The sequence below is a fragment of the Apium graveolens genome, chromosome 8 (assembly GCF_009905375.1).
Source record: "Apium graveolens cultivar Ventura chromosome 8, ASM990537v1, whole genome shotgun sequence".
Classification (NCBI taxonomy): domain Eukaryota; kingdom Viridiplantae; phylum Streptophyta; class Magnoliopsida; order Apiales; family Apiaceae; genus Apium; species Apium graveolens.
The window spans coordinates 107,786,156-107,811,153 of NC_133654.1; the positions used below are offsets into that span (position 1 = coordinate 107,786,156).

Here is a 24,998-nt window from a genome sequence, read left to right on the forward strand (position 1 = left end):
ACATTCAGTCAAGCATCCTTCATCCGGCTATTCAAGCTAACACCTTTGAAATCAAGCCGGGCACTATTCAGATGGTGCAGAATTCTGTTTCTTTTGGAGGAGCGGCAACTGAAGACCCCAACATGCACATAAGGAATTTTGTCGAGATCTATAGCACTTTTAAGTATAATGGCGTGACTGATGAGGCTATCAAGTTGAGGCTTTTCCCATTCTCACTGAGGGACAAGGCTAAAGACTGGTTACATTCTGAACCAGCTGGGTCCATCACTACGTGGCAAGATCTTGCGCAAAAGTTTCTGGTGAAGTTTTATCCGATGGCAAAGACTGCTGCTATGAGGAGTGCTCTTACTCAGTTTGCGCAGCAACCTACTGAATCTATGTGCGAGGCTTGGGAACGCTACAAGGAAATGTTGAGAAAATGTCCACATCATGGAATGCCGGATTGGATGGTGATCACTGGTTTCTATAATGGTTTGGGGGCCCAATCTCGGCCCATGCTCGATGCAGCAGCTGGAGGCGCCTTATGGGCTAAAAGCTATACCGAGGCGTATAATCTTATAGAGACGATGGCTGCAAATGAGCATCAAAACCCAACTCAGAGGATGACGTCAGGCAAGGTAGCAGGTATTCTGGAAGTTGATGCAGCCACCGCTATTGTAGCCCAGCTCCAAGCGCTATCGATGAAGGTTGATTCTCTGGCTACATATGGAGTTAATCAAATAGCTATGGTTTGTGAGCTCTGTGCAGGTTCTCATGCTACGGATCAGTGTTCTCTTGTCAACGAATCTGTTCAGTATGTGAATAATTATCAGTGACAACAGCAGCCTGTGCCAGCGACCTATCATCATAACAACAGAAATCATCCAAATTTCAGCTGGGGGAATAATCAGAATGCTATTCAGCCACCATATCAGCAAGGAGTGAGTAAATAGTTTAACCCACCTGGATTCCAACAACCACAGCAGTATGCTACAAGGCAATCATATCCTCAACAGGGAAGCACAGCTGTACCTACTAGTGTTGATTTTGAGGAACTTAAGCTGTTGTGCAAGAGTCAGGCGGTTTCTATCAAGACCTTGGAAAATCAAATCGGTCAATTAGCCAATGCAGTGCTCAATCGTCAACCTGGCACTCTTCCCAGTGACACGGAAGTACCAGGCAGGAAGGAAGCTAAAGAGCAAGTCAAGGCTATTACCTTAAGGTCTGGAAAAGTGGCTGATGCTGAAAAGGCAAAAGAAGGAGAAGCTGAAATTAGAGATGAAGAATCTAAGCAAAAGGAGAAAGCGGCGGAACCAAGGAAGACTACTGTTGAACACACTCTGCCTGAGGCTAATACATGGGAGAAACAGCTCTATCCTCCACCACCTTTTCCTAAGAGATTGCAGCAACAAAAGCTGGATAGACAGTTCGGGAAGTTTCTGGAGGTGTTCAAGAAACTTCACATCAATATACCTTTCGCTGAGGCTCTGGAACAAATGCCTAGTTATGCGAAGTTTATGAAGACTATTCTTTCAAGGAAGGTGAAACTGGATGACCTTGAAACCGTTGCTCTCACGGAAGAATGCAGCGCTGTTCTGCAGCAAAAGTTACCACCAAAACTGAAAGATCCAGGAAGCTTCACCATTCCTTGCACCATTGGCAATCTGACTTTTGACAAGTGCCTTTGTGATTTGGGAGCAAGCATTAATCTGATGCCGTTGTCGATCTTTAAAAAGCTGGATCTGCCTGATCCAAAACCCACTTACATGTCGCTACAATTGGCTGATCGTTCCATTACTTACCCAAGGGGCATAGTTGAGGATGTGCTCGTCAAGGTGGATAAGCTCTTCTTTCCTGCAAATTTTGTTATTCTGGATTTTGAGGAAGATAAGAAGATTCCCATAATATTGGGAAGGCCTTTCTTGGCTACTGGCCGTACCTTGATAGATGTGCAAAAAGGTGAACTTACTATGCGGGTCCAAGATCAGTATGTGACCTTCAACGTATTCAAGGCAATGAAATTCCCTACAGAAGATGAGGAGTGCTTAAAAGTGGATGTGATTGATTCTGCGGTTACTTCGGAACTCGATCGCATGCTAATGTCTAATGCATTGGAAAAGGCCTTAGTCGGGGATTTTGACAGCGATGATGAAGATGGCAACGAGCAATTACAATATCTGAACGCTTCTCCCTGGAAGCGAAAGTTGGACATACCATTTGAATCTCTGGGTACTTCTGACCTTAAGAATGCTGAAGGGAAGCTCAAACCATCAATAGAGGAAGCACCTACCTTGGAGCTCAAGCCATTACCTGAACACTTGAGTTATGCTTTTTTAGGTGATTCATCTACGTTACCTGTTATTATTTCATCTGACCTTTCAGGTAGTGAGGAAGACAAGCTCTTAAGGATTTTGAGAGAATTCAAATCGGCTATAGGATGGACCATAGCAGACATCAAGGGGATAAGTCCTTCATATTGTCTGCATAAAATTCTGCTAGAGGAAGGTAGTAAGCCAACTGTGGAACAGCAGCGAAGACTGAATCCCATCATGAAGGAGGTGGTGAAGAAGGAAATTCTGAAATGGCTGGATGCAGGCATCATTTATCCTATTTCTGACAGCTCGTGGGTGAGCCCCGTATAATGTGTACCTAAGAAAGGAGGTATCACTATGGTCGCAAATGAAAAGAATGAGCTCATCCCTACTCGAACAGTTACAGGATGGAGAGTATGCATGGATTATAGAAAATTGAACAAAGCCACTAGGAAGGATCACTTCCCTCTTCCATTTATTGATCAGATGCTTGACAGATTGGCGGGTCATGAGTATTTTTGTCTTCTGGATGGTTATTTCGGGTATAATCAGATTTGTATTGCACCAGAGGATCAGGAAAAGACTACCTTCACTTGTCCATTTGGCACGTTTGCTTTTCACAGAGTTTCGTTTGGGTTATGTGGCGCCCCGACCACTTTTCAGAGATGTATGATGGCTATATTCTCTGACATGATTGGAAATAATGTCGAAGTGTTCATGGATGACTTCTCCGTCTTTGGACATTCATATGATGAATGTTTGAATAATCTGCGCGCCGTACTCAAAAGATGTGTGGAAACTAATTTGGTGCTCAATTGGGAGAAATGTCATTTTATGGTGCGTGAAGGCATTATCCTTGGGCATAAGGTCTCTAGCAAGGGTCTGGAGGTGGACAAGGCCAAGGTGGGAGTCATTGAAAATCTTCCCCCACCTAATTCTGTGAAAGGAATCCATAGTTTTCTTGGTCATGCGGGTTTTTATCGGCGATTCATCAAGGACTTTTCAAAGATATCTAAGCCGTTGTGCAATTTGCTGGAGAAAGATGTGCTTTTCAAATTTGATGATGAATGTTTGGCAGCATTCGAGACTCTCAAGAAGAGTTTGATCACTGCACCAGTTATTACAGCACCAGATTGGACAAAACCGTTTGAGATGATGTGTGATGCGAGTGATTATGCGGTAGGTGCAGTTTTGGGACAGCGCAAGAAAAACCTCTTCCATGTGGTCTACTATGCGAGTAAGACTTTAAATGGTGCCCAATTGAACTACACCACTACTGAGAAGGAGCTTTTGGCTATAGTCTTTGGTTTTGAGAAATTTTGATCTTATCTACTTGGTACGAAAGTAACAGTATTCACTGATCATGCGGCTATTCGCTATCTGGTTTCCAAGAAGGATTCGAAGCCGAGACTCATTCGTTGGGTGCTTTTACTTCAGGAATTTGAGTTAGAGATCAAAGATAGAAAAGGTACTGAGAATCAAGTAGCTGACCATCTCTCTAGGTTGGAGAATCCCGATTCTACTTCACAAGATAGGACGTTAATTAATGAATCTTTTCCGGATGAACAGTTGTTTGCAATTCAGGAGGAAGAACCATGGTTTGCAGATATTGTAAACTATCTCGTCAGCAATATAATGCCTCCTAATTTGACATCCGCTCAAAAGAAGAAGTTTCTGCATGAGGTGAAGTGGTATATGTGGGATGAACCATATTTGTTTAGACAGGGAGCTGACCAGATCATCAGGAGATGTATCCCGTTCTGTGAGACGGAGGGGATATTACGAGACTGCCATTCCACGGTTTATGGTGGACACTATGGTGGTGAGAAGACGGCATCTCGTATTCTGCAAGCAGGTTTTTTTTGGCCTACTTTGTTGAAGGATGCTCATCAGTTTGTTTTAAGGTGTGATCGTTGCCAAAGAGTGGGAAATTTGTCAAGGAAGGATGAAATTCCATTAAATGTGATGCTTGAAGTCGAGGTCTTTAATGTGTGGGGAGTCAATTTCATGGGGCATTTTATCTCGTCTTGCAATAATCAGTACATCTTGCTGGCAGTCGATTATGTCTCAAAATGGGTCGAAGTTAAAGCTTTACCGACAAATGATGCAAAGGCAGTGCTAAATTTTCTTCATAAGCAAATTTTCACAAGGTTTGGAACACCTCGGGTAATCATAAGTGATGAAGGATCGCATTTCTGCAACCGTACGTTCACTTCTATGATGCAGCGTTATAATGTGAATTATCGAGTAGCTACTGCCTATCATCCGCAAACAAATGGTCAAGCGGAAGTGTCTAACAGAGAGATAAAGCGCATTCTAGAGAAGGTTGTTTATCCGTCAAGGAAGGATTGGTCTTTAAAGCTCGATGAAGCTGTTTGGGCTTACAGAACAGCATACAAAACTCCACTTGGGATGTCACCGTTTCAGTTGGTGTACGGTAAGGGATGTCATCTACCTGCGGAGCTTGAGCATAAGGCCTACTGGGCATTGAAGAAGTTGAACCTGGATTTAGATGCAGCTGGTAAGAAAAGAATGCTTCAGCTTAATGAACTTGATGAATTTCGACTTCAAGCGTACGAGAATAACAAAATGTATAAGGAAAAGGTGAAGAGGTGGCACGATAGGAAGCTACATCCTAAGTTATTTGTGCCAGGGCAACAAGTTCTCTTATTCAACTCTCGGCTCCGACTTTTTCCTGGGAAGTTGAAATCAAGGTGGTCTGGACCTTTTATTGTCAAAACTGTATTTCCACATGGAGCGGTGGAAATTTTTGAGAATGATCCGGACCAAACATTCAAGGTTAACGGTCAGCGGTTGAAGCACTACTATGGGGACATGGCAAACCGAGAAGTGGTTAGTGCCATTTTGTTGACTACTTGAGAAGGGTATGAAATGTCAAGCTAATGATGAAAAAGAAGTGCTGCGTGGGAGGCAACCCATGAATTGTTGTTACAGGAACCCTTAGAAGTTAATAACCTATCCAAAAACACAAAAAAATCAGAAAACAGGGGCTGAAAAAAAAAATTCCAGTGACCCCCTGAGCGCCCGCTCAGCAAGCTGAGCGCCCGCTCAGCTATGCTGAGCGACCGCTCAGGGGTCGAGTACCATAATTTTTTTTTACAGTTCAGAAAAAAAAAACAGTTTTAGCCCATAAACCCATGATTTGTTCCCACTACCCCATCATTTTAATCCTTAATTCCGAAACCCTAATCTAATCCACACCCTATATATACATACACCTATCCTACATATCTCCCACAAAACTTCATACACTTAAACTCTCTCACAAATATCAAAAATCAGTTCTTACACACTTTTATTCACGAATCAATGGCACCCAAGAGAGCACGCACTATTGACAGCAGCAGCACAGTTCCTACTACTGATTCATCGAGGGGTACTGCTGCAAGGCCTCGGTTAACTGACAGAGCCACGGAGGAGGAGTACACTAGGCTTTTGGGGAAGCTGATTCTAAAGGAGAGAGGGTTTTTGCCATCAGAGAGGGATGGTGAGTTGCTGCCCATGATTGCAGAGAAGGGGTGGATAGCTTTTTGTGAGTCACTCGAAGCGGTACCGATGAGCGTTGTTCGCGAGTTCTATGCGAACGTGAAGGCCGAAAAGAATGGGTTTTCTGTGGTCCGAGGGCTGACGGTTGATTATCATCCTGCGGCGATTCGCCGTGTGATTGGACAGCGAGAGAGGAAGCCCGAGGAGGAAAACTGGAATGAAAAGACTGCTGAGGATTTTGACTTGGATTTGATTTGTGCGACTCTCTGTCGACCGGGCACAGTTTGGACCTTCAGGACCGGCACTAATGAGTATCGTCACTTTCCGGCGATCACCATGAACAGGTATGCCAGTGCATGGAATGCATTTATTTGTGCTAATATTTTGCCTTCTTCGCATGCACACGAGGTCACAGTTGAAAGAGCACAGTTGTTGTGGGGAATTCTGAATGAGGAGTACTATGTGGACCTTGGTGAGTTTATCTACCAAGGAATTCTGAAGTTTTTGAGGGGAGCGAAGCATATGAACATCCCTTATGCATCCACGGTTACGAAGCTATGCCAAGCAGTGGGAGTGAACTGGCCGGCTCATGAGCAGTTGCAGTTGCCGGCAGCTCCGATTGATTCTGGGACGCTGAATGGGATGCAGGAGTGGACCGGTGGTGAGCCTGAGGAACATGGGCTGGGTTATCGTCTTCCAGGAGGGCGTCCAGCACGAGGTGCTACTATGGCTAGGCCAGGGCGTGATGAGGCTGGTTCTTCGAGAGCTCAGGAGGGTGCTGGGATGGTTGATGACCAGTATAGGAGGCTTTCACGGCGGATGGATGCCATGTATGAGACACAGAGCAGGTTTGCTCAGGAGCTCACCCTTGCGTTAGGGAGTGCTTTTCGGGGCCTTGGAGCTGATATCCAGTGGCCAGTTTTTGGTGAGGACTCTGCATACCCGCCGCCTGATACTCCACCCACTGAGGGTGATGATGATGATGACTCCGAGTAGGTATACCCTGTGTTCCTTTCTACTACTTTCACTGAGGACAGTGAAGATTTTTAGTTTGGGGGTGGTAGTTAAGGAATATTGTGTGTGTGTCATATAGTTGCATATTCATGATAGTTTAGTTCATATAGTTGCATAATTTATGCCATATAGTTTTTTTTGTTATGAATGTCATGTAGCTCATGCATTTACCATGATCCCTTTTGCAATGATTTATCGACTGAATTGTGATATTGATGCGAGTGTAGTGATAGCATTAAAGTGATATTGAGTCGTGTAGGTTGATATGCATGCTAGAAACAATTGTAAGTCCACTAAGTCTTAAAGAATGCGTAAGGGCTAGATTGTTGTTATGATTTGGTTATTTTCAAGGTCAATCTACTTATTATGCTTGGAATTCGATTATAGGTTCTTAGTGATAAAGGCATGAAAAAGAAAAAATTTGGAGAAAAAAAAAATATGGAAGTTGTTGCTAGTTGTGGCTAGGCGTCAAATGGCTAGTAGCCGGCTCGCATATGGTGCGAGTAGACTAGGGTTGAGCAAGATGGAGTGAAACGCACTTGCTCAGAAGTAAGAAAAAAAAATTTTAGTTTATGCATAATTGATCAAGAGTGTGCTCTTTGGTATTCGAGTTATTAAGTTCTTAGGGGACTTTGTGCCTAGTGACCTAAGGCTTTTAGAGTCTGGGATCGCTAACCTAACGCTCGTTACATGGATACCATTGTAAAAGTCTTTTGTGGACCTCACTCATTGCACGGTCAAATAAGCATTTGTGTTGTGAATAAAAAGCACGATTTCGTAGTAAGCTCCAGAATTCTTGTAGTGTTGTATATCACTTTGTGCCTAGAATTTTTATTCTTTGTATAATCATAGGATTGCCTTGAGGATAGTCGAGTCATAATAATTGGTCTAGTTCCGAAGCATATCTGTTAAGCATTTGCACACACCACGTTTCTGGCCGTATGTCCGTTTGCATGAGTTTATTGATCTTTAGTTGTCTAACTGCATTCGTTGAGATGTGGCAATTTGGTTGGTTAATTGAAGTAAGGGGGATCGCTGTATTTTCATATAGATTGCATTCATGCATGTTTTTATTTGTTTTTGAGTCTGTGACGCTTGAGGACAAGCATCGATTTAAGTTTGGGGGTGTGATAAGTGGCATTTTATACCACTTAGAACGTCTTAAAATGGCTAAAATTGGTGTCTTGAAATCGAGTATTTTGTGTATTTGATGCATTTTTCTAGTGTTTATGCATTTCAGGGTATTAGTTGCATTTTGGGGGAGGAATCATCAAGAATAAGCCTTGGCATGTGTTCACCATTGCGAGAGGAAAGAAACGGGCAAATTACGGCGAAGAAACGGAGCAAAATCAGATTTTTTCCAGTAGAGGTCTGAGCGCCCGCTCAGCATTGCTGAGCGGCTGCTCAGCTATGCTGAGCGGCCGCGCAGGGTCGGGAAAAGAGATATAATATTTCTGGACTTCTACTTCTGTTTGGTTTCCACTTCTATGTAATCTGAGTTTTATGGGACTATTATATAAGTAGATCTGAGATGTTTTCACAAGTGTGGATTGAAGAAGATTGTGTTTTTACGCAAGGAGCGAAGGAGATAAGGAAGAAGACTGATTTAGCACACCGCAACGAAGAGGAAGCATATTTTCTTGTGATTCTTGTTTCGTTGTAACGTTGGATGCTAGTTTTCTTGCTTTGAACTTATTTACTCTTGTGACGTACTCTGTTTTAATATAATTAAGTTTAGTTATTATTTTCTTGTGTTTGTTTATCATGATTTCATATGAACCCATGATGACGATAAGTGCTAATATGGGCTAATCGTGATGATGGGGTTGCAACGGATTTATTATGGAATTCTTTAGTTAATTGTTTAATACTTTAGTGTGTGATGATTGTATGATATCTAGTATTGGTTGTGCGTATTCGTCTTATGTGCGTCGCGAACATATAAGATAGGGTGTTAATCTTTTGTGAAGCGACGGTGGATCTTGAGATTTAGAACTTGCCATGCTAGCATAGGTTCATGTACGTTGTGCATGATTAGTGGCTAAATCTAACAGTTTTATTTGCCCTATATAATCAAAAGGAATAACTTGTGCTTAAATCGTTGTGTTGTCAATTTCTGTAGACATATAGGAACTCAACATAATTGATGACTATTCAACTTCTATCTTAATTGTGGATGCTTAGTAGAATGGTATTAGTACAATGAAAGTTGGCTTTTATCAGTTTCGTGTTATTCGATTAATATCATCACTGTCACATGCTAAAGGTAATAACAATGGCTATAGAAGGAAGTGATAATGAAGTTGTGATCTCATGAGTGTTTTATTATTGATAATTGGAAGTGTTAGTTAAGTGATTAATTAAATAGTTAATTATAGTTAATATTTAATCAAAAATCTTAAGTGTTAGTATCTTAACATTGAGAAGTAATCGTACATTGGTGAGTGAGTTTAATTAGACAATAATTTAGTCCGAGTCTCTGTGGGAACAAACTAGAAAGTATTCTATATTACTTGCGAACGCGTATACTTGCATGAATATTAGTGCGTATTTTAGCCCTAACACCTGACATGATCAATCAAGATAGATGCAGTTTCACTTTTGTGTGCAAGAAATACACCCATGTGTATCTGGTGAACTCATCCACTATGACCATAACATATTTCTTTTTTGCAATAGACATGACATTTACTTGACCAAATATATCAACATGTAGTAGGTGATAAGGCTCAAGAATTGATGATTCAGTCTTGCTCTTGAATGAGGATTTCCTTTGTTTAGCCTTCTGACAAGAATCACAAAGGCCATCAGGAGCAAATACTGACTTTGGCAGTCCTCTCACAAGATCTTTCTTGATTAGTTCATTTATATTGTTGAAATTTAAATGAGAGAGTTTCTTGTGCCAATTCCAGCTTTCTTCAATTGATGCTCTACTCAGCAGACAGATTGCAGAACCTTCAGTACTTGTTTAAAGCTTGGCTTCATAGATGTTACCATGGTTGTATCCTTTCAGAATAGATTTGCCTGTAGATTTACTAATAACTTCACAGTGTTCTTCAAAGAAATCCACATGATAACCTCTGTCACAGATTTGACTGACACTCAGCAGATTGTGTTTAAGTCCTGAGACCAGATCTACTTCTTTAATGATGACATTCCCAAGATTGATATTGCCATTTCCCAACGTTTTTCCAATGTTGCCATCTCCATAAGAAACACTTGGGCCAACCTTCTCCAAAAAGTCTGATAGCAGGCTTTATTTCCAGTCATATGTCCTGAACATCCACTGTCCAGAACTAGGATGTTTTTCCTGTTGCCCTGCAATCACAAAGACCACTAATGTTTAGTTTTAAGGACCCAAACTTGCTTGGATCCTTTGGCCTTATTAAGTTTGTTAATATTTGCAGCGGATTTAGCATCAGAGTTTATGTTAACATTTTTCTTATCAGAATTTACACTATCAGACTTTGAATCATAACTTATACTAGAAGGAACAATGCTAACTTTCTTTAAAGAAGGTTTTATTTGATAATAATCATAGTACAGACTATGATATTCCTTACAAGTATAAATGGAATGCCATAAACTACCACAATGAAAATAAGGATTTTGTGGCTTATATCTAACAGACTGACTCTTAACTCCTGACTTTGAAGGTAAGGAGTTTATGTTCTTATTCTTCCTGCAAAAAGAAGCCAGATGGTTAGAACTTCCACAGTTATGACACGTTTTTCTAGGAGCATCAGGAACAGGCTTATAATCATTGCTTTTATTCACACCTTCCTTTCCATTCCTATTTTTCGTAGGTGATTTGACCTTGTTTGCATTCTTAACATCTTTCAGCTTATGCTTAAGCTGCTTCTTTGTCATTAAGCCTACATTTACTTCAGTTGTCTTCTCCTGTTTTAGTTTGTCAGAAGTTAAATCCTCTTTAACTTCTGATTTTTCATTATCAGACTTTACAGCTACAAACTTAACAGGCTTTAACTTAGATTTTTGATTAACAACTATAGGCTTAATTTCTACAGTTCCTTTATCATTCTTATCATCTCCATAACCTAAGCCCTCTTTCCAGTTTTCACTACTTAACAAATTCTGAGTTGTTCTGCCAGAGTTAGTCCAAGTCCTGATAATCTCTCTTTCCTTTTCTAACTCAGCTTTTAGAGATTCATTCATTTTAAGCACTTAATCCCTAACATAGAAAGCATCATCTCTATCTTTCTGCGTTTGATGGAACATGACTAACTCTTTTTCTAAATAATCATTCCTCTTTTTACAAGCAAGATTTTCAGAAGTTAATCTTTCACATGTTAAAGTTTGATCTCTATAGCTAATGAATATGGTTTTAAGATATCTTCTCAACTCATTAATATCATCAGTATGAAAGACATAAGTAGTTTGAGGTACCTTTAACTCAGCAGCTTCAGAACTGCTTTCAGCACTTGCCATATCAGCATTTGCCATCAAGGCATAATTCTCCTCACTTTCAGAATCTGAGGTGTCTGTCCAGCTTTTGTTCTTTGTGACAAGAGCCTTGACTTTGTCACTCTTCACTTTCTTGTAATCAGGAGATATGTGGCCTTTTCTCACCACAGTTGTAGCATTAGATATTTGTATAATCTCCTCTGTCAAACTTTCCTCCTTTGCCCTCAGATTTTCTGAAATTCTTCTTATCAGAACTTGCACCTTTATTGGAAAACTTCTTTCCCTTCCTGAACTTCCTGTATGCAATCTTTGTGATTCCTTTCACCATAAGGGCACACAACTTCATCATCTCTTCATCAGCATCTGTCTCAAGAAAGCTTTCAGATTCTGAGTCATCATCACTATCAGAACTTGATGACTCAGTATCAGACTTTGTGAAGAGCGCTTTACCCTTGCCTTTCCTTGAGGTGGCTGCCTTGGGGGATTCTTCTTCAGCCTTAAGAGCAACTGTCCTTGACTTTTCTCCTTTCCTCTTGCTTCTTTGTTCCATCTCAAGTTCATGAGTCTTGAGCATCCCATAAATTTCATCAAGAGTTGTTTCATCAAGATTATAGTTATCTCTTATTGTTGTTGCCTTCAAATCCCAGCTTTCAGGAAGAGCCAACAGGAATTTAAGGTTTGAATCTTCAAGATCATACTCCTTATCAACCAGTGATAAATCATTCAAGAGTTTGACATATCTATCATATAAATCAGTTAATGACTCATTAGCCTTTGAGTCAAAGTGTTCATACTCTTGAGTGAGTATTGTCTTCCTGTTTTTCTTAATCGTATCAGTTCCCTGACACCTTGTTTCCAAGGCATCCCATATCTCCTTTGCAGTCTAGTAGTTTATTACCCTGTTTGACATTACATTATCAATGGCACTATGCAGTAAGTGTCGTACCTTAGCATCCTTAGCAATTGATGCGATATCTTCAGCAGTGTAGTCACTCTTCTCCTTTGGTACTGACTTTGCTGCTTCACCTGCAACTGCAACAGCGAGCTTGGTTGGTTTGTGAGGTCCTTCCTTGATTCTATCAAGATATTCTGGATCTGTAGCTTCCAGAAACATAGTCATCCTCACCTTCCATATGGGATATTCAGATGGTCTCAATATGGGAACTCTAATAGCCTCATATCGGCTATGGATTTGTGTCTTTGGAGGTTCTTCAGTTTTGGTGGGCTTAATTGGAGTTTCTACTTCAGACATGATTGTTTTTGGATCTTAAACTGTTTGTGTGTTAACAGATAGGCTCTGATACCACTTGTTAGGTCACACACACTGTAGAGGGGGTGAATACAGTGTATAGCACAATCAAATCGAATTCTAATAATCCAAGTAACAGAAAATAGACTTTATTCGAAGCAATAAATTCTGTTACAGTATGAAATTGTCCTCTCTCAGTGATGAACAAATATCACGAGAGCTTCTAGGGTTAAAATGAATAATCTTCTCGATAATGATAACACTTATAGTGTAAACCCTATGTCTGTGTTTATATACGACACAGTTACAAGATAATCGCTAATTGATATGGAATATAATTCTGCTTCCTAAAATATATCAATCAGATATCTTTTCTTCCAAGTATTATATTCTTCATAGAATTCCTTCTTCATGCATATCTCTTCTTACGTTTGTCTTGATCTTCTTTTCCTTTCAATCAGCCACCTTCCTTATCTGAACGTTTCCTTTAAGTCCTGATATTATCTTCAGATAAATATCTCCTGAACCTTAAGTACTGATGACTTAAGTTCTGACTTCAGTATAAGTGCTGATTTCAGTTAAGTACTGATATGTCATGTTTAAGTAAGATCTGAAAACTAAACATAAATCATATTAGACATGACATTATCAAATATATCTAACATTATACAACTCGACAGATGTTGAGTTTTGTGTTTCATTGGTAGTGGATTTTTCTGCATTATCCTTTGATACTGTTTCTTGATCACTTTCATCATCACTGTCATCACTAACCATCTCCACATTGTCGAATTTGAGGCTCTCATGGTAGTCTCCATCTTACAGTCCTTCAATCTTTTTATCATCAACCACAACATATATTAATTCCACAACAATGTTGGTTCTTAGATTGTAGACTCTATATGCTTTACCAACAGCATATCCAACAAAAATTCCTTCATCTGCTTTAGCATCAAACTTCCCATTTTGATCAGTTTGATTTCTCAGAATATAGCATTTGCAGCCAAAGACATGAAAAAAATTTAGAGTTGGCTTCTTGTTCTTGAACAATTGATAGGGAGTCATGCATCTTGCTTGATTAACCAGGGAAATATTCTGAGTGTAGCATGCAGTATTTACAGCTTCAGCCCAGAAATATGTTGGCAGTTTAGATTCTTCAAGCATTGTCCTGGCAGCTTCAATAAGTGATCTGTTCTTCCTTTCTACTACTCCATTCTGTTATGGAGTTCTTGCTGCTGAAAACTCATGCAGAATCCCATTTTCCTCACAAAATGCTCTCATGACAGAATTCTTGAACTCGGTTCCATTGTCACTCCTGATTCTTCTAACCTTGAAATCAGGATGATTATTGACTTGCCTTATGTGATTGATGATGATTTCACTAGCCTCATCTTTAGACTTTAGGAAATATGTCCAAGAGAACTTTGAGAAATCATTTACAATTACTAGGCAAAATCTTTTCCTTGAGATGGACAACACATTGACTGGTCCAAACAAATCCATGTGTAGCAGTTGCAAAGGTTCTTCAATTGTTGAATCAAGTTTCTTTCTGAATGATGCTTTGATCTGCTTTCCCTTTTGGAAGGTATCACACAATCCATCCTTAGAAAACTCCACTAGAGGAATGCCTCTAACCAGTTCTTTCTTTACTAGCTCATTCATGGTCTTGAAGTTTAGATGTGATAGTTTCTTGTGCCATAGCCAACTTTCATCCTGACTTGCTTTACTGAGAAGACAAGTAACAGATTCTGCATTAGATTAGTTGAAATCAGCTAGGTACATATTTCCTTTCCTCACACCAGTGAGAACCACTTTGTTGCTCCTTTTGTTAGTTACAACACAGGCTTCTGAGTTGAAGGTTACTGAATTGCCTTTATCACAAAGTTGGCTGACACTCAACAAGTTGTGTTTGAGACCATCCACTAAGGCAACCTCCTCAATGATGACATTATCCTTTGAAATCAAGCCATATCCCACAATATAACCCTTGCTGTCATCTCCAAAAGTAATACTCGGTCCAGCTCTCTCCTTGAACTCTGTGAGCAGGGTAGAATCACCAGTCATGTGTCTTGAACAACCACTATCCAAGTACCAAAGATTCTTTCTGTTTCCCTGCAGACAAAATTAAATCAAGTTGATTTTGGTACCCAAGTTTCCTTGGGTCCTGCCTTGTTAGCTTTCTTTTTCTGTTTCTTAGGCTTCATCTCATTTGACTTGGGGATATCAGATTCATCCTTAGTCATTTGAGTTGGACCTTTGAAACCATTCATAACAACAGAATTATCATGCATATTATAATTAACAGGGAATGACATGCTACTAGTGAACATGTTATTCCAGTAAGGCATGCTAAATGGCATTTGTGGCATACTAAATGCAGCATAATAAGGATTAGGTGCAAATGGTATATTAGCAAACTGTGCATTCATATTCAGTGTAGGCATAGCATTCATAGGCATGGGAGACATGGCATTCATGTTGGGAGAGTGAGGTGGCACAGACATGGAAGTAGGCATGGCAGATTTGCAATTAACAGACAAATGATTTACACTACCACACTTGACACAGATTTTTCTTGGAGCATATTTATCAGGTGTGTAGTTATTGTGTTTGTTAATTCCTACTTTACCATTTCTATTATTTTTCTTTTTAGCCTATATTTTAACCTCAATCTTTTCAAGTCTATCACTTAATTGTTTGACAGTCATGTGACCAACATTAGCCTTTTTCCCTTTCTTAACTTGACTCGATTCTCCTGGAACAAAGTTCTTGGAAACAGATCCATACTTTTCATTCAACTTAACAAGTCTGGCTTTACTAATAGGCTTGCTTACAGTCGACGGATGAGGATTTGCATCAGTCGACGAATAACCCTTTTTGTTATCCGACGGATGACCCTCATCATCCGTCGAGTCTACATCTGTTAGCACTCCATCCACCAAATTTGGTTCTAGTTTCTCCTTGTTCTTTTTCCAGGCTGCATCACAGAAGGACTCGATTCCTTGAACTTTGGTGATTTGAGCATGGACATCTCTAGATGTTTTCCATGCTTTAATCACCTCTTGTTCACGCTCGAGCTGCTTTTTCAAAATTTCTTCTTTCTTCAAGGACTCAGTTAATTCCTCCTTGGCAATCTTACACTCAATTCATAATTTTTCAAAATCAATGAATTGAGACTCTAACACATTATTTCTCTCACTCAAAAACAAATTGTTTTCTTTGATTTTAGCATTTTCTTTAGTAAGAGACTTAAGTGTAACACGCAAATGATATAACTCTGTGGACATGTCATTTATAGCATCATTATACTCAGCTTTAGATAAATGTGCAAGGTTTTTAGTAATTACCTGATTACTTGAAGAACTTTTTTCTGTTTCATCAGACTTGGCCATTAGGGCTAGATTGACATAGCTGACATCTTCATTTTCATCAAGACCATCTGCTTCCCAGTCATTTTTTTGTGTAATGAAAGCCTTTTCCTTTTGTTTGAGCAGCTCAAAGTATTTTTGCTTATAATCCACATGCTCAAACTTTTTCTTGCTGGAATCTGACCTTCTACACTCACTGGCAAAGTGCCCTGCCAAGCCACATTTGAAACATATGAATTTTGATTTATTCACCATGTTTCTATTTGGCTTGGCTGCTCCAAAGTTCTTTTTGAACTTGAGCTTGGCAAATCTTCTGGAAAGAAATGCTAAATGTTCATCAATGTCTTCCATGTCATCTTGGCTCAAAGAATCTTCATTTTCTACTACAAGCCCCTTGCCCTTGTTTTCACAGACCCTTGAAGTTGATTCAACAGCTTCCATCTTCATCTCCTTCTCCTTTTCTAACTCAGCAACTAGTGCAATGGACCCTCCTTTCTTCTTTCCTCTCTCCATCCTCTCATCTTCCTCTATTTCAAGCTCATATGTTTTCAGGATGCCATACAGTCTCTCCAAAGTAAACTCCTTATAATATTGTGAGTTTTTCAATGAGACTGTCATTGGTTTTCATTCCTTTGGAAGAGATCTAAGGAATTTCAGATTGGAGTCTTTTGTCTGATAGACCCTTCCATGCAACTTTAAAGCATTTAGTAGTTTTTGAAACCTACTAAAGATGTCAGTGAGAGACTCACTTTCTTCATTATGAAAGTGCTCATATTGTTGAATCAGTAGCTGCATCTTGTTTTCTCTGACTTGTTCAGTGCCATCACAGATAATATGTATTGTGTCCCAAACTTCCTTCACAGTTTTGCAATTGATGATGTTGTTAAACATATCACCATCAACTCCATTGAACAGAATATTCATGGCCTTTTTATCCTTCCTGACTTATTCAATGTCAGGATCAGACCATTCATGCCTTGGCTTGGGGACAGATGGCTCATTTCCAGTTGCAGCTCTCATTGGTACATGAGGGCCTCTTTCTATGCAATCCACATAGGCATCATATTGAGAAAGCAAATGAAGATGCATCTTTACCTTCCAATGATGATAATTATCTTTATCGAGAAAAGAAATCTTGACTCCAACATCCTTCTTGTTCATTTTGCTGTATTATTTTGATCTTTAAACTCTTTGTTCTTCAAGAGCTTGCTCTGATACCAATTGTTAGTCCCTTAACAATATAACAAGAATTACAGAAGGGGGTTGAATGGAATTCTTGAAACTTTTTCCTGAATAAAAATTGTTCTAACTCAATTATATATATCAGTGTGAATTGATTAGCAGAATGCGGAATAATCACTTGAAATGAATCAAAACACAAGTAATAAAAACAAGAGTCTTTAAAAACTTTCTGGTGGATTTGAATGATTCCACCAGAGATATATAATATATATCGAGAGAACTCTGTGTGCAAAAAGCTCACAGCTGCTTACAAATGAACAACTAAGAATACAGAGAAATACTGAGAATTCAGCTTACAAAATGTTTTTCTCTTAGTTGCTTAGTTTATTTGTTAGTTGTTCTATTTGCAGCTTCTTGGTTTATATATCACCAAGATTACAAAGCAATAAGACAAGATAATAAAACAAAAACTATCGAGTCTATTACAATGCTACTTCATTACTCTATTCCAGCATCTTTAAATATCTTCATAATAGCATGAAAATGGCAATGCTTCTTTGTTCTCGAAAACCCAGTTGAATAGGCTACCACATTCCATTTGCATACACTCGACGCATGTGACTGTGTTGTCACTGTCAACAGATATTTGAATTCTTTATCCGTCGGGTTTATGATCATCCGTCGAGTTAATGATCATCCGTCGGGGGGTTGATCATCCGTCGAATTCATTGTTGTTTATCCGTCGGGTAGCAATCAGGCACTAGACTTCATTTCATTTATGCAGAATTACAAGACATCATCTATGTACAATTAATCAACCTATTCTGCATATCTAGTTAAAGTCAACATGATTTAAGTACTACTACAGATTCTAAACAATGTGTATGCAGAAATGTGCTACAGACATATTGTTACATAAGCTACTCAGTCGATGGATAATAAATCATCATCCGTCGGGACTATATTGAGTCATCCGTCGGGACTATAATCCTTATCCGTCGAGTGCTACATTTTCACTAAGTAAAATCTAACAAGGTGTTTTGTTAATGAAATCATCAAGTTCATAACATATAGACAACACTCTCAGATTATGAAATTGGTATCAATGGAAAGCTCTCGTCGAGAGGATTATGTTGATTACTAGATCGTTAACAGAGGTTCAGTAAATCTCTCAAAATCAAAGGATTTGTGTCAAGAACAAAATTACACCCCCAAAGTTTGTTCTTAGATTTTCTATTTTTCTGAATTTTTGTTAAATACAAATAAATAAAATAATCTGATCAGCTTATTTATATTATTGTAGAAATTAATACCCTAAAATAAATTAAGGGTGCTTTTATCCCCTAATTATAATAATTAGGGCCAAAAATAATAATTACGGGGGAATACTTTTAAAAACGATAAAATACAAAATTGATGTCAAAATTCCCCAAAAATTGCGAGTAATTTGAAAATGCAAAATTATTGGGTATTTGAAATACGAATAATTTCATAAAAATAAAAACACAGATTTTGTGGGGTTTGACGTCCCGGTGGGGTCCCAGTCCATTGATTTTTGAAGCACAGAAACGATCCCTAAATTACCAGAAAATCCCTAAACACATAAAATACATTCAAACGCACATAAAATGAAATAAAACAAATATCTCAATAGAGACGCGAATAAATACGAGTCCAAATTGCAGATTGATTCATATAAATGCAGTTTAAACACATGTTAATCAATCGAAAAATTTTCTGGTTCACATGGAAACACAAATAGCATTTTAAAACACGTAATATCATGGCAGTAAACATTTTAACTTATATAAACACATAATATTTATTTATTTAACATAAAATATTCAAGTAATTTTCCCGGATATTACATTTATTCAGTTGTACAATACAATAAACTAGAGATACTACTAGATTCTTCCAAAAGAGGATCAAAGTTTATGAGACAAAGTTTGAACCATATAAATTGAATATTGGAATTCCAAAAGTCACAAAAGAATAGAATAATCGAAAATATAAAATTTGTAGAGGCAAAAAATGGATCAAAGAAGAAAAGCCTCGGATGCTATGTTGGCGGCATTCAATTTATTTCCTTGGAATGGAAATAATATGAGGAGAATTTAATGTATTTGCAACTAGAAATCTCCATCCAGGCTCTTTAATATGCTTCACAATTTTTTCAAGGATACGGTCCAAAGAAGATCGGAATTGGATTGCACTGTTACAATCTCACCTCTGACAATATTAGACGTGCTAATTAGGCCACCAAATCTCATTTCCGTATTAGCTGCATGGATACAGTTTGTATAAATGTGCATTAGATCTCATAAAATAGATGTCCCAAAAATATATTCAAACATTGATGAAAGAACTGATACATTAATCTGATAATGAATCCTACACACAAAAAGAAAATATATGATTTATGAATTTGTAGTTTTATTGAGGGACTAAATTGTTCTACCCTGTTAAAGGATGTACATACAATATTCATGTAGAAACAACTGCATTCACAGTTACATTGATTAAGCACTTACTGAGGTCCCATTGAAGCCCTGTGGTAGTAGTACTTCCGGAAGGCGTACCAATTGGAATGAGTCCACAATGTGGGCCTTCTACTGAGCTCTGTATATGAATTTCATGATGATGAGCACTTGGAAGAAGTTGAATTAGGGAATCTTCCGACAGGAGGATTATCCTAATTGTTGAAAAATGACATATAACATTGATGTTTCCAATTTCATGGTCGAACCTCCCACCAAGTGCTCCAGCAACTAAAATGCATAACTGGAAAAGTAAATAGTCGTCATTTATAGGGATTCCACACGTTTATATAAATATATAGCATTTCTCCGGGATGTCAATTTTATGAAATCAAAACCAAGAAAAGAGACAAAAAAAACGTGCAATCTAAAAACCCAGGCATACACTTGGGTTCTGATGTGCCAATGTTCTGAAGACCAACATATAGCAAGAGCACACCAAGTAGGGTGTCTACTGTTTAAATATTTTAATTCATCCGCTTAAATTGTAACACCTGACTTCCGCATCAGCTACATGTCACATGTCTCAAGTATTAAAACTTTAGTAGATTAATATCACATTCGACAAAATTACATTACCATTTCAACACCTAGGCCTAGAACTATATAATTCAATGCCTAGGCCTACAACTAGATAACTGTGCAAAAACAATAAAAAGAAACTGACATTTTTCATATCGTTTTGGCTAATCACAGAGGAAAAACAGAGGGCTGCAGACCTGATAGACAGATAATAAAACTACCGGGAAATAGCTCCCATGAGAGTTATACCCTTTCATTTGGTATACGGGAAACAATTTGGACAAAACACTAATATATTTAATAATTATAGGGGGACTTTATAAGCTTCCAACTCCCTAATGTTTGGTCAGAAAGATCATGGCAACACCAACATGAAGCCCTGTTCTACATGCACACATAAGAGCTTACAAGTACAAACATTGCAGAATTTAAATTTTAGCTATATTTTAGCATACCAAACCAGTGACAATAAATTGGACGTCTAGATTTTTCATATATATTAAACATAGCTTACAGTATCTTCCATATCTGCGTGGAAATCACGAATAAAGACAACACATTTATGCAAATCGGTGGTATCCTGGTCATGAGATTCATCTACAATCTTGGTCCCCTGCACAACAAATTATAGATACTCTAAGATATAGACACATTGCTGGGTTCGATTTGTGATATAATCAAAAGCTTTTAATACATTGCTAGTAAATTTACAAGACTTTTAATATAGAAATTCTAATCTACGCCAAGATAACTGATTGCACTAATAGTGACGAGGAGGTGACACCCAGAAATAGACGGGAAACATAAAAAACAAGAGAAGTGTTCGCCAAGTTTTTTTTTGTAATCACATTCTAAGTATGATTGTTCACACTTCTCACTTATTTATTCCACAAACAGCTTTTGACCAGATTCTCAACTACTTGTCCTTTTTAAATCTAATCACATCCATAAGCACCAAAATCCTTCTCTAGGTAATTATTACCAGCTAAAATTGAGATCCAACCTATAATAAATTAACTACAAAGCAGCCTGCCTGCCCATTCCATGAATCTCAGCCAGATATTTTATATTCTACAGCGGAATTCTAAGTTGAATAACATGACAAAATGTAACTTTTAATTAAGCTTTGGGGTAAAAAATTCGAATAGACAATATTCGTAATGCCAGTAACCAGTGTAGGAAATGCAAATTAAGGATCTTGACACTATAGGGCACCTACAGCATAAGACAAGTACTCTATAAAAAGAGCGGGAGTGATAAGAGATTGTTATTTTTATCGACTAAAAGAAATTGAAATTGGCTTTTTTCATTGATTCAACTACAGTGTCACAATTACGTGAACTCCTCTCTTTTGTCAATCTCTGACTTAACCAGAAAAATTCTTCTATGGTTTAGGCCAATGTTGGTAAAGGCGCACTCAAGTCAAGAGCATAATTTATTATGCTTCAGGCTTAGGCGCAATTATGAAATTGGAAAAATAGGGCTGACACAGCGAGCGCTTCTAAAATAGGAAGTTCTGCTTTTTAAGAATATGTGCCCTAAACAACACTGGTTTAGGGTTTCTTTATTATAGGCTTTATTGACTGCTTAATTGGCTCAAGCAGTCTGATCTAGAAAAGTTACACATGACAACATTCCTAAGAGGCCTCTCAAGAAAGTACTTACCCCTTGAATGATTGTATCCATAAATCCAAAAAAATTACTTGCAAGTAAAGTAAGAAGAAAAAGAATCAGAGATCAGTAATTACCAATTTGTAATCAATACTTTCTTAAATAATTTACAAACTATTAGCATGATTAGATACTTGGCAGAAGTATGGCCAAACCATGTGTTACTACTTTCCTAAACCCAGAACAATATCAAGACACTCTTAAGAGTATAATGTTGGCAAATGGCAACCGAGTTCCAAATTTGACCAAGCGTATTGAGGCCAGTATGAGATATTAGCACGTAAAGTGCATTAATATATCAAAAACTATTCACTATCAGGAAAAATCCTTTGTCTTTTAATCTAGTAAACTAGGAACAATATCAAGACACTGTTAAGACTTAAGAGTATCACATTGGCAGTCAGGTTCCATATATGACCAAGCGTATTTGAGTCCAATACGAGCAATTAGCATGTAAAGTGCAGTTATATATCAAAAACTAATCATAATCAGATATACCTTCATAAGTTCCCATTAGAAGATATAAACACTCTGGAATTATGCATAAATACACATATCGACAACTAAACATATGAAACTTATTTAAATAAAAAACAGTATAACAGTACCATATTTTTGTAAAATTCTAGTACTTCCATACGTATCGAATCCATATCTCCTTTTATCACATCAGGCTTGTACCTAAAACACAAAAAAAAACATCCACTTATAATGAATATGCTCCTCTTATCTGTCTCATTGGACTGAACAAAATCACATAAACCGAACCTGATTCGAACATCAGAAGGCGTTTCATGAGGAAAAAGCAGAGGCATATCATCGTAAACACGATTAGCACCGCCATCAGCACATACTCGAAGCTGAGCTGCAATAACATATCTATCACTACACTAAAACCTCAATTACAACAAATTAATCAACTACATAGTTTCGTAAAATATAAAGAGCTAAACAGAAACATAACCTATCTACAGAGCTTAAAAGAACAAAAAATAACAACAGTAAAATCTCTGCAAATTAACTGTCCAGATACGAGACTAGTAATATATCGAGATTAAAAATACACAATCTCTATTACGTTTGCGGAAGTTATATTACTGAGAGCATATATTTATTGAGATTAAAGATATACTGTTTATGGAAAAATATCAAGAGTATTCGTTTATCGAGATTATTCATTTATCGAGATTACAGTGTACCGTGCTTCCACAATAATGGAGTGAACTTAGGGAGGCGTTGATTGAGCAATACAAGCGCGTATTTGAGACCAGCGCCGGCGCCGGAGGGAATTTCCGGCAACAGAAATGAAGAGGAATGAATCATTGCGTCCATTTTTAGAGAGATATTGAAGATTTTTGCGGAGCTTGAAGATGTCGTCGAATAAGAATGTGAATATATAATTATAATTATATTCAAAGACGAAGAGAGTAAAATTGTCAAAGCATTGAGTACAGCAGCAAGTGGCGATAGTTTGATTTTGTATTTATTTGATAGAGATGTGTATCTATATTTTTTTAATTTTTAACCACCGCTTTGCCCTCACTTTCATGGAATCCCTTGTACTTCATCCACACCTTTGGTTGAATCCCTTATTTTTAATATATTTAAAAATGTTAAATAAATATATTTTTTTATAAATAAATTTATTAATCGGGTACGATTAGGAATGTAAGATTGACATAAAAAATCTGTTGAAATGGATATGTTGTTTTAAATAGATTGTCAACTTTGTTACTTAAATTGAAATTGATTGATTTTTTTAAAAATTGCTGATAAATTATATATAAATCGGTTCAAAATATTTGATTAATCCATTAAATCGGTTATTAATTATTTTTTTAAAAAAATTATCTGATAAATAGTAAATTAGTACCTCATATACTGACACATGTCATGATCTAGACGGTGAGATATATGGACAAAATTATCAAAAATACGAAAAATGTGTTGTGCAAGACATGCATGCACTATAACAAAATTAAGTCAAATTGACAACCCTAAGTAAGGTGTTGTTTGATAAATCTGAATCAAAAACACTGAATCATTAAATTATCTGAATATACTGAATGAAAAAATTATCTGAATGAAAAAATTACTGAAGGAAAAATACTGTTTGATAACAATCATGTAAAAATATCTGAATGATGATATATTTACTGTTTTACCCTCAAATTTGTTTATTCAATACTGATTGATGTGACCAGCGATTGAACTGAAAATATATTAATTTTGAATCTTTAATCCAAATGTAATATTACAAAAAATGTCATAAAATATCCAAAATGAATTTGATATAATATGGCACAAGTACTTAGGAAAAAAGAACTAATAATGAAATCTATGTTCTTTTTAACTGATTTGCGATTTGATCACGAAGATTATTCATATATTGCACTCCTTGAGTCCCCCACTGGTGTCTATAGTGTTGTTCTCGATTCAACTGACCTTCATTTCTATTTTCCTCTTCTTCATCGTCTGAACTTGCGGCATTGTCATATTCAGTAAATAAAGTGTCATCAACTTTCTCCATCCTAATAAAATTATGGACCGCAAAACAAGCTATAACTATATCTCTTTGTACGGAAAAAGGATATGGAGCCATTTGTTTTAGGATCGGAAATCTTGATTTTAACACTCCATATGCCCGTTCAATAACATTTCTGAGTCGTGCATGTGCATAATTAAACTTTTCTTGTCTTGTTAAAGGACGACGACCATTAAAATCTGCTGCCCAATATCTTGTATTTCGAAATGGCGTCATAAACCCTGTTGTGTTTGTATAGGCAGTATCACATAAATAATACTTATCTGTAATTGTATGCAATAATTTTAATATTAAATAATAATAATAATAATAATAATAATTGTATATTTTAAAATAAGTATAAAAAATATTACTTACCTGGTGAAGGAAAGGGAAAGCTTGCATCCGGATCAAATGCAACTTCTGTTAGAATTCTTGAATCATGTACAACTCCCTCCCAACCAGCCCAAACAAAGGTAAAAATCATATTAAAATCACATATTCCAAGGACATTTTGATAGCATTCACCTCTTCCTCTTCCTCTTTGTTGATCGTTAGGAATAATTGCATGGACAAGTGCACCATCCAGTGCACCAACCGCTCCCTATTTCAACAAAAAATGGTAATATAAAAATATGGATATATGAATATCACGTATCAATGGAGTAGTATGAAGAATATCTAATTACCTGAAAAATTCTTTTT

At 37.5% G+C, this 24,998-nt stretch overlaps 1 protein-coding gene and 1 non-coding gene across 3 annotated transcripts; both read right to left on the reverse strand.

The window, feature by feature from the left end:
* Window positions 1-329: 329 nt before the first annotated feature.
* LOC141681359 (small nucleolar RNA R71) lies at window positions 330-436 on the reverse strand. The gene has a single exon (XR_012558799.1). It is a non-coding gene; the product is annotated as a small nucleolar RNA R71 (small nucleolar RNA).
* Window positions 437-18,948: 18,512 nt separating this feature from the next.
* On the reverse strand, window positions 18,949-23,233 carry LOC141678778 (thiamine pyrophosphokinase 1-like). Of its 2 annotated transcripts, none has more exons than XM_074485162.1 (6): window positions 22,969-23,233; window positions 22,538-22,634; window positions 22,378-22,450; window positions 20,613-20,711; window positions 19,571-19,820; window positions 18,949-19,320 (listed from the first exon to the last, which is right to left on the reverse strand). In XM_074485162.1, exons 1-6 carry the CDS (start codon window positions 23,099-23,101, stop codon window positions 19,202-19,204), a joined length of 771 nt encoding a protein of 256 aa, XP_074341263.1. In that variant the 5' UTR covers window positions 23,102-23,233; the 3' UTR covers window positions 18,949-19,201. The 2 variants fall into 2 exon arrangements, with proteins under 2 accessions (XP_074341263.1, XP_074341262.1); XM_074485161.1 differs by having other exon boundaries at window positions 22,538-22,629; window positions 22,969-23,107.
* Between the last annotated feature and the right edge of the window lie 1,765 nt (window positions 23,234-24,998).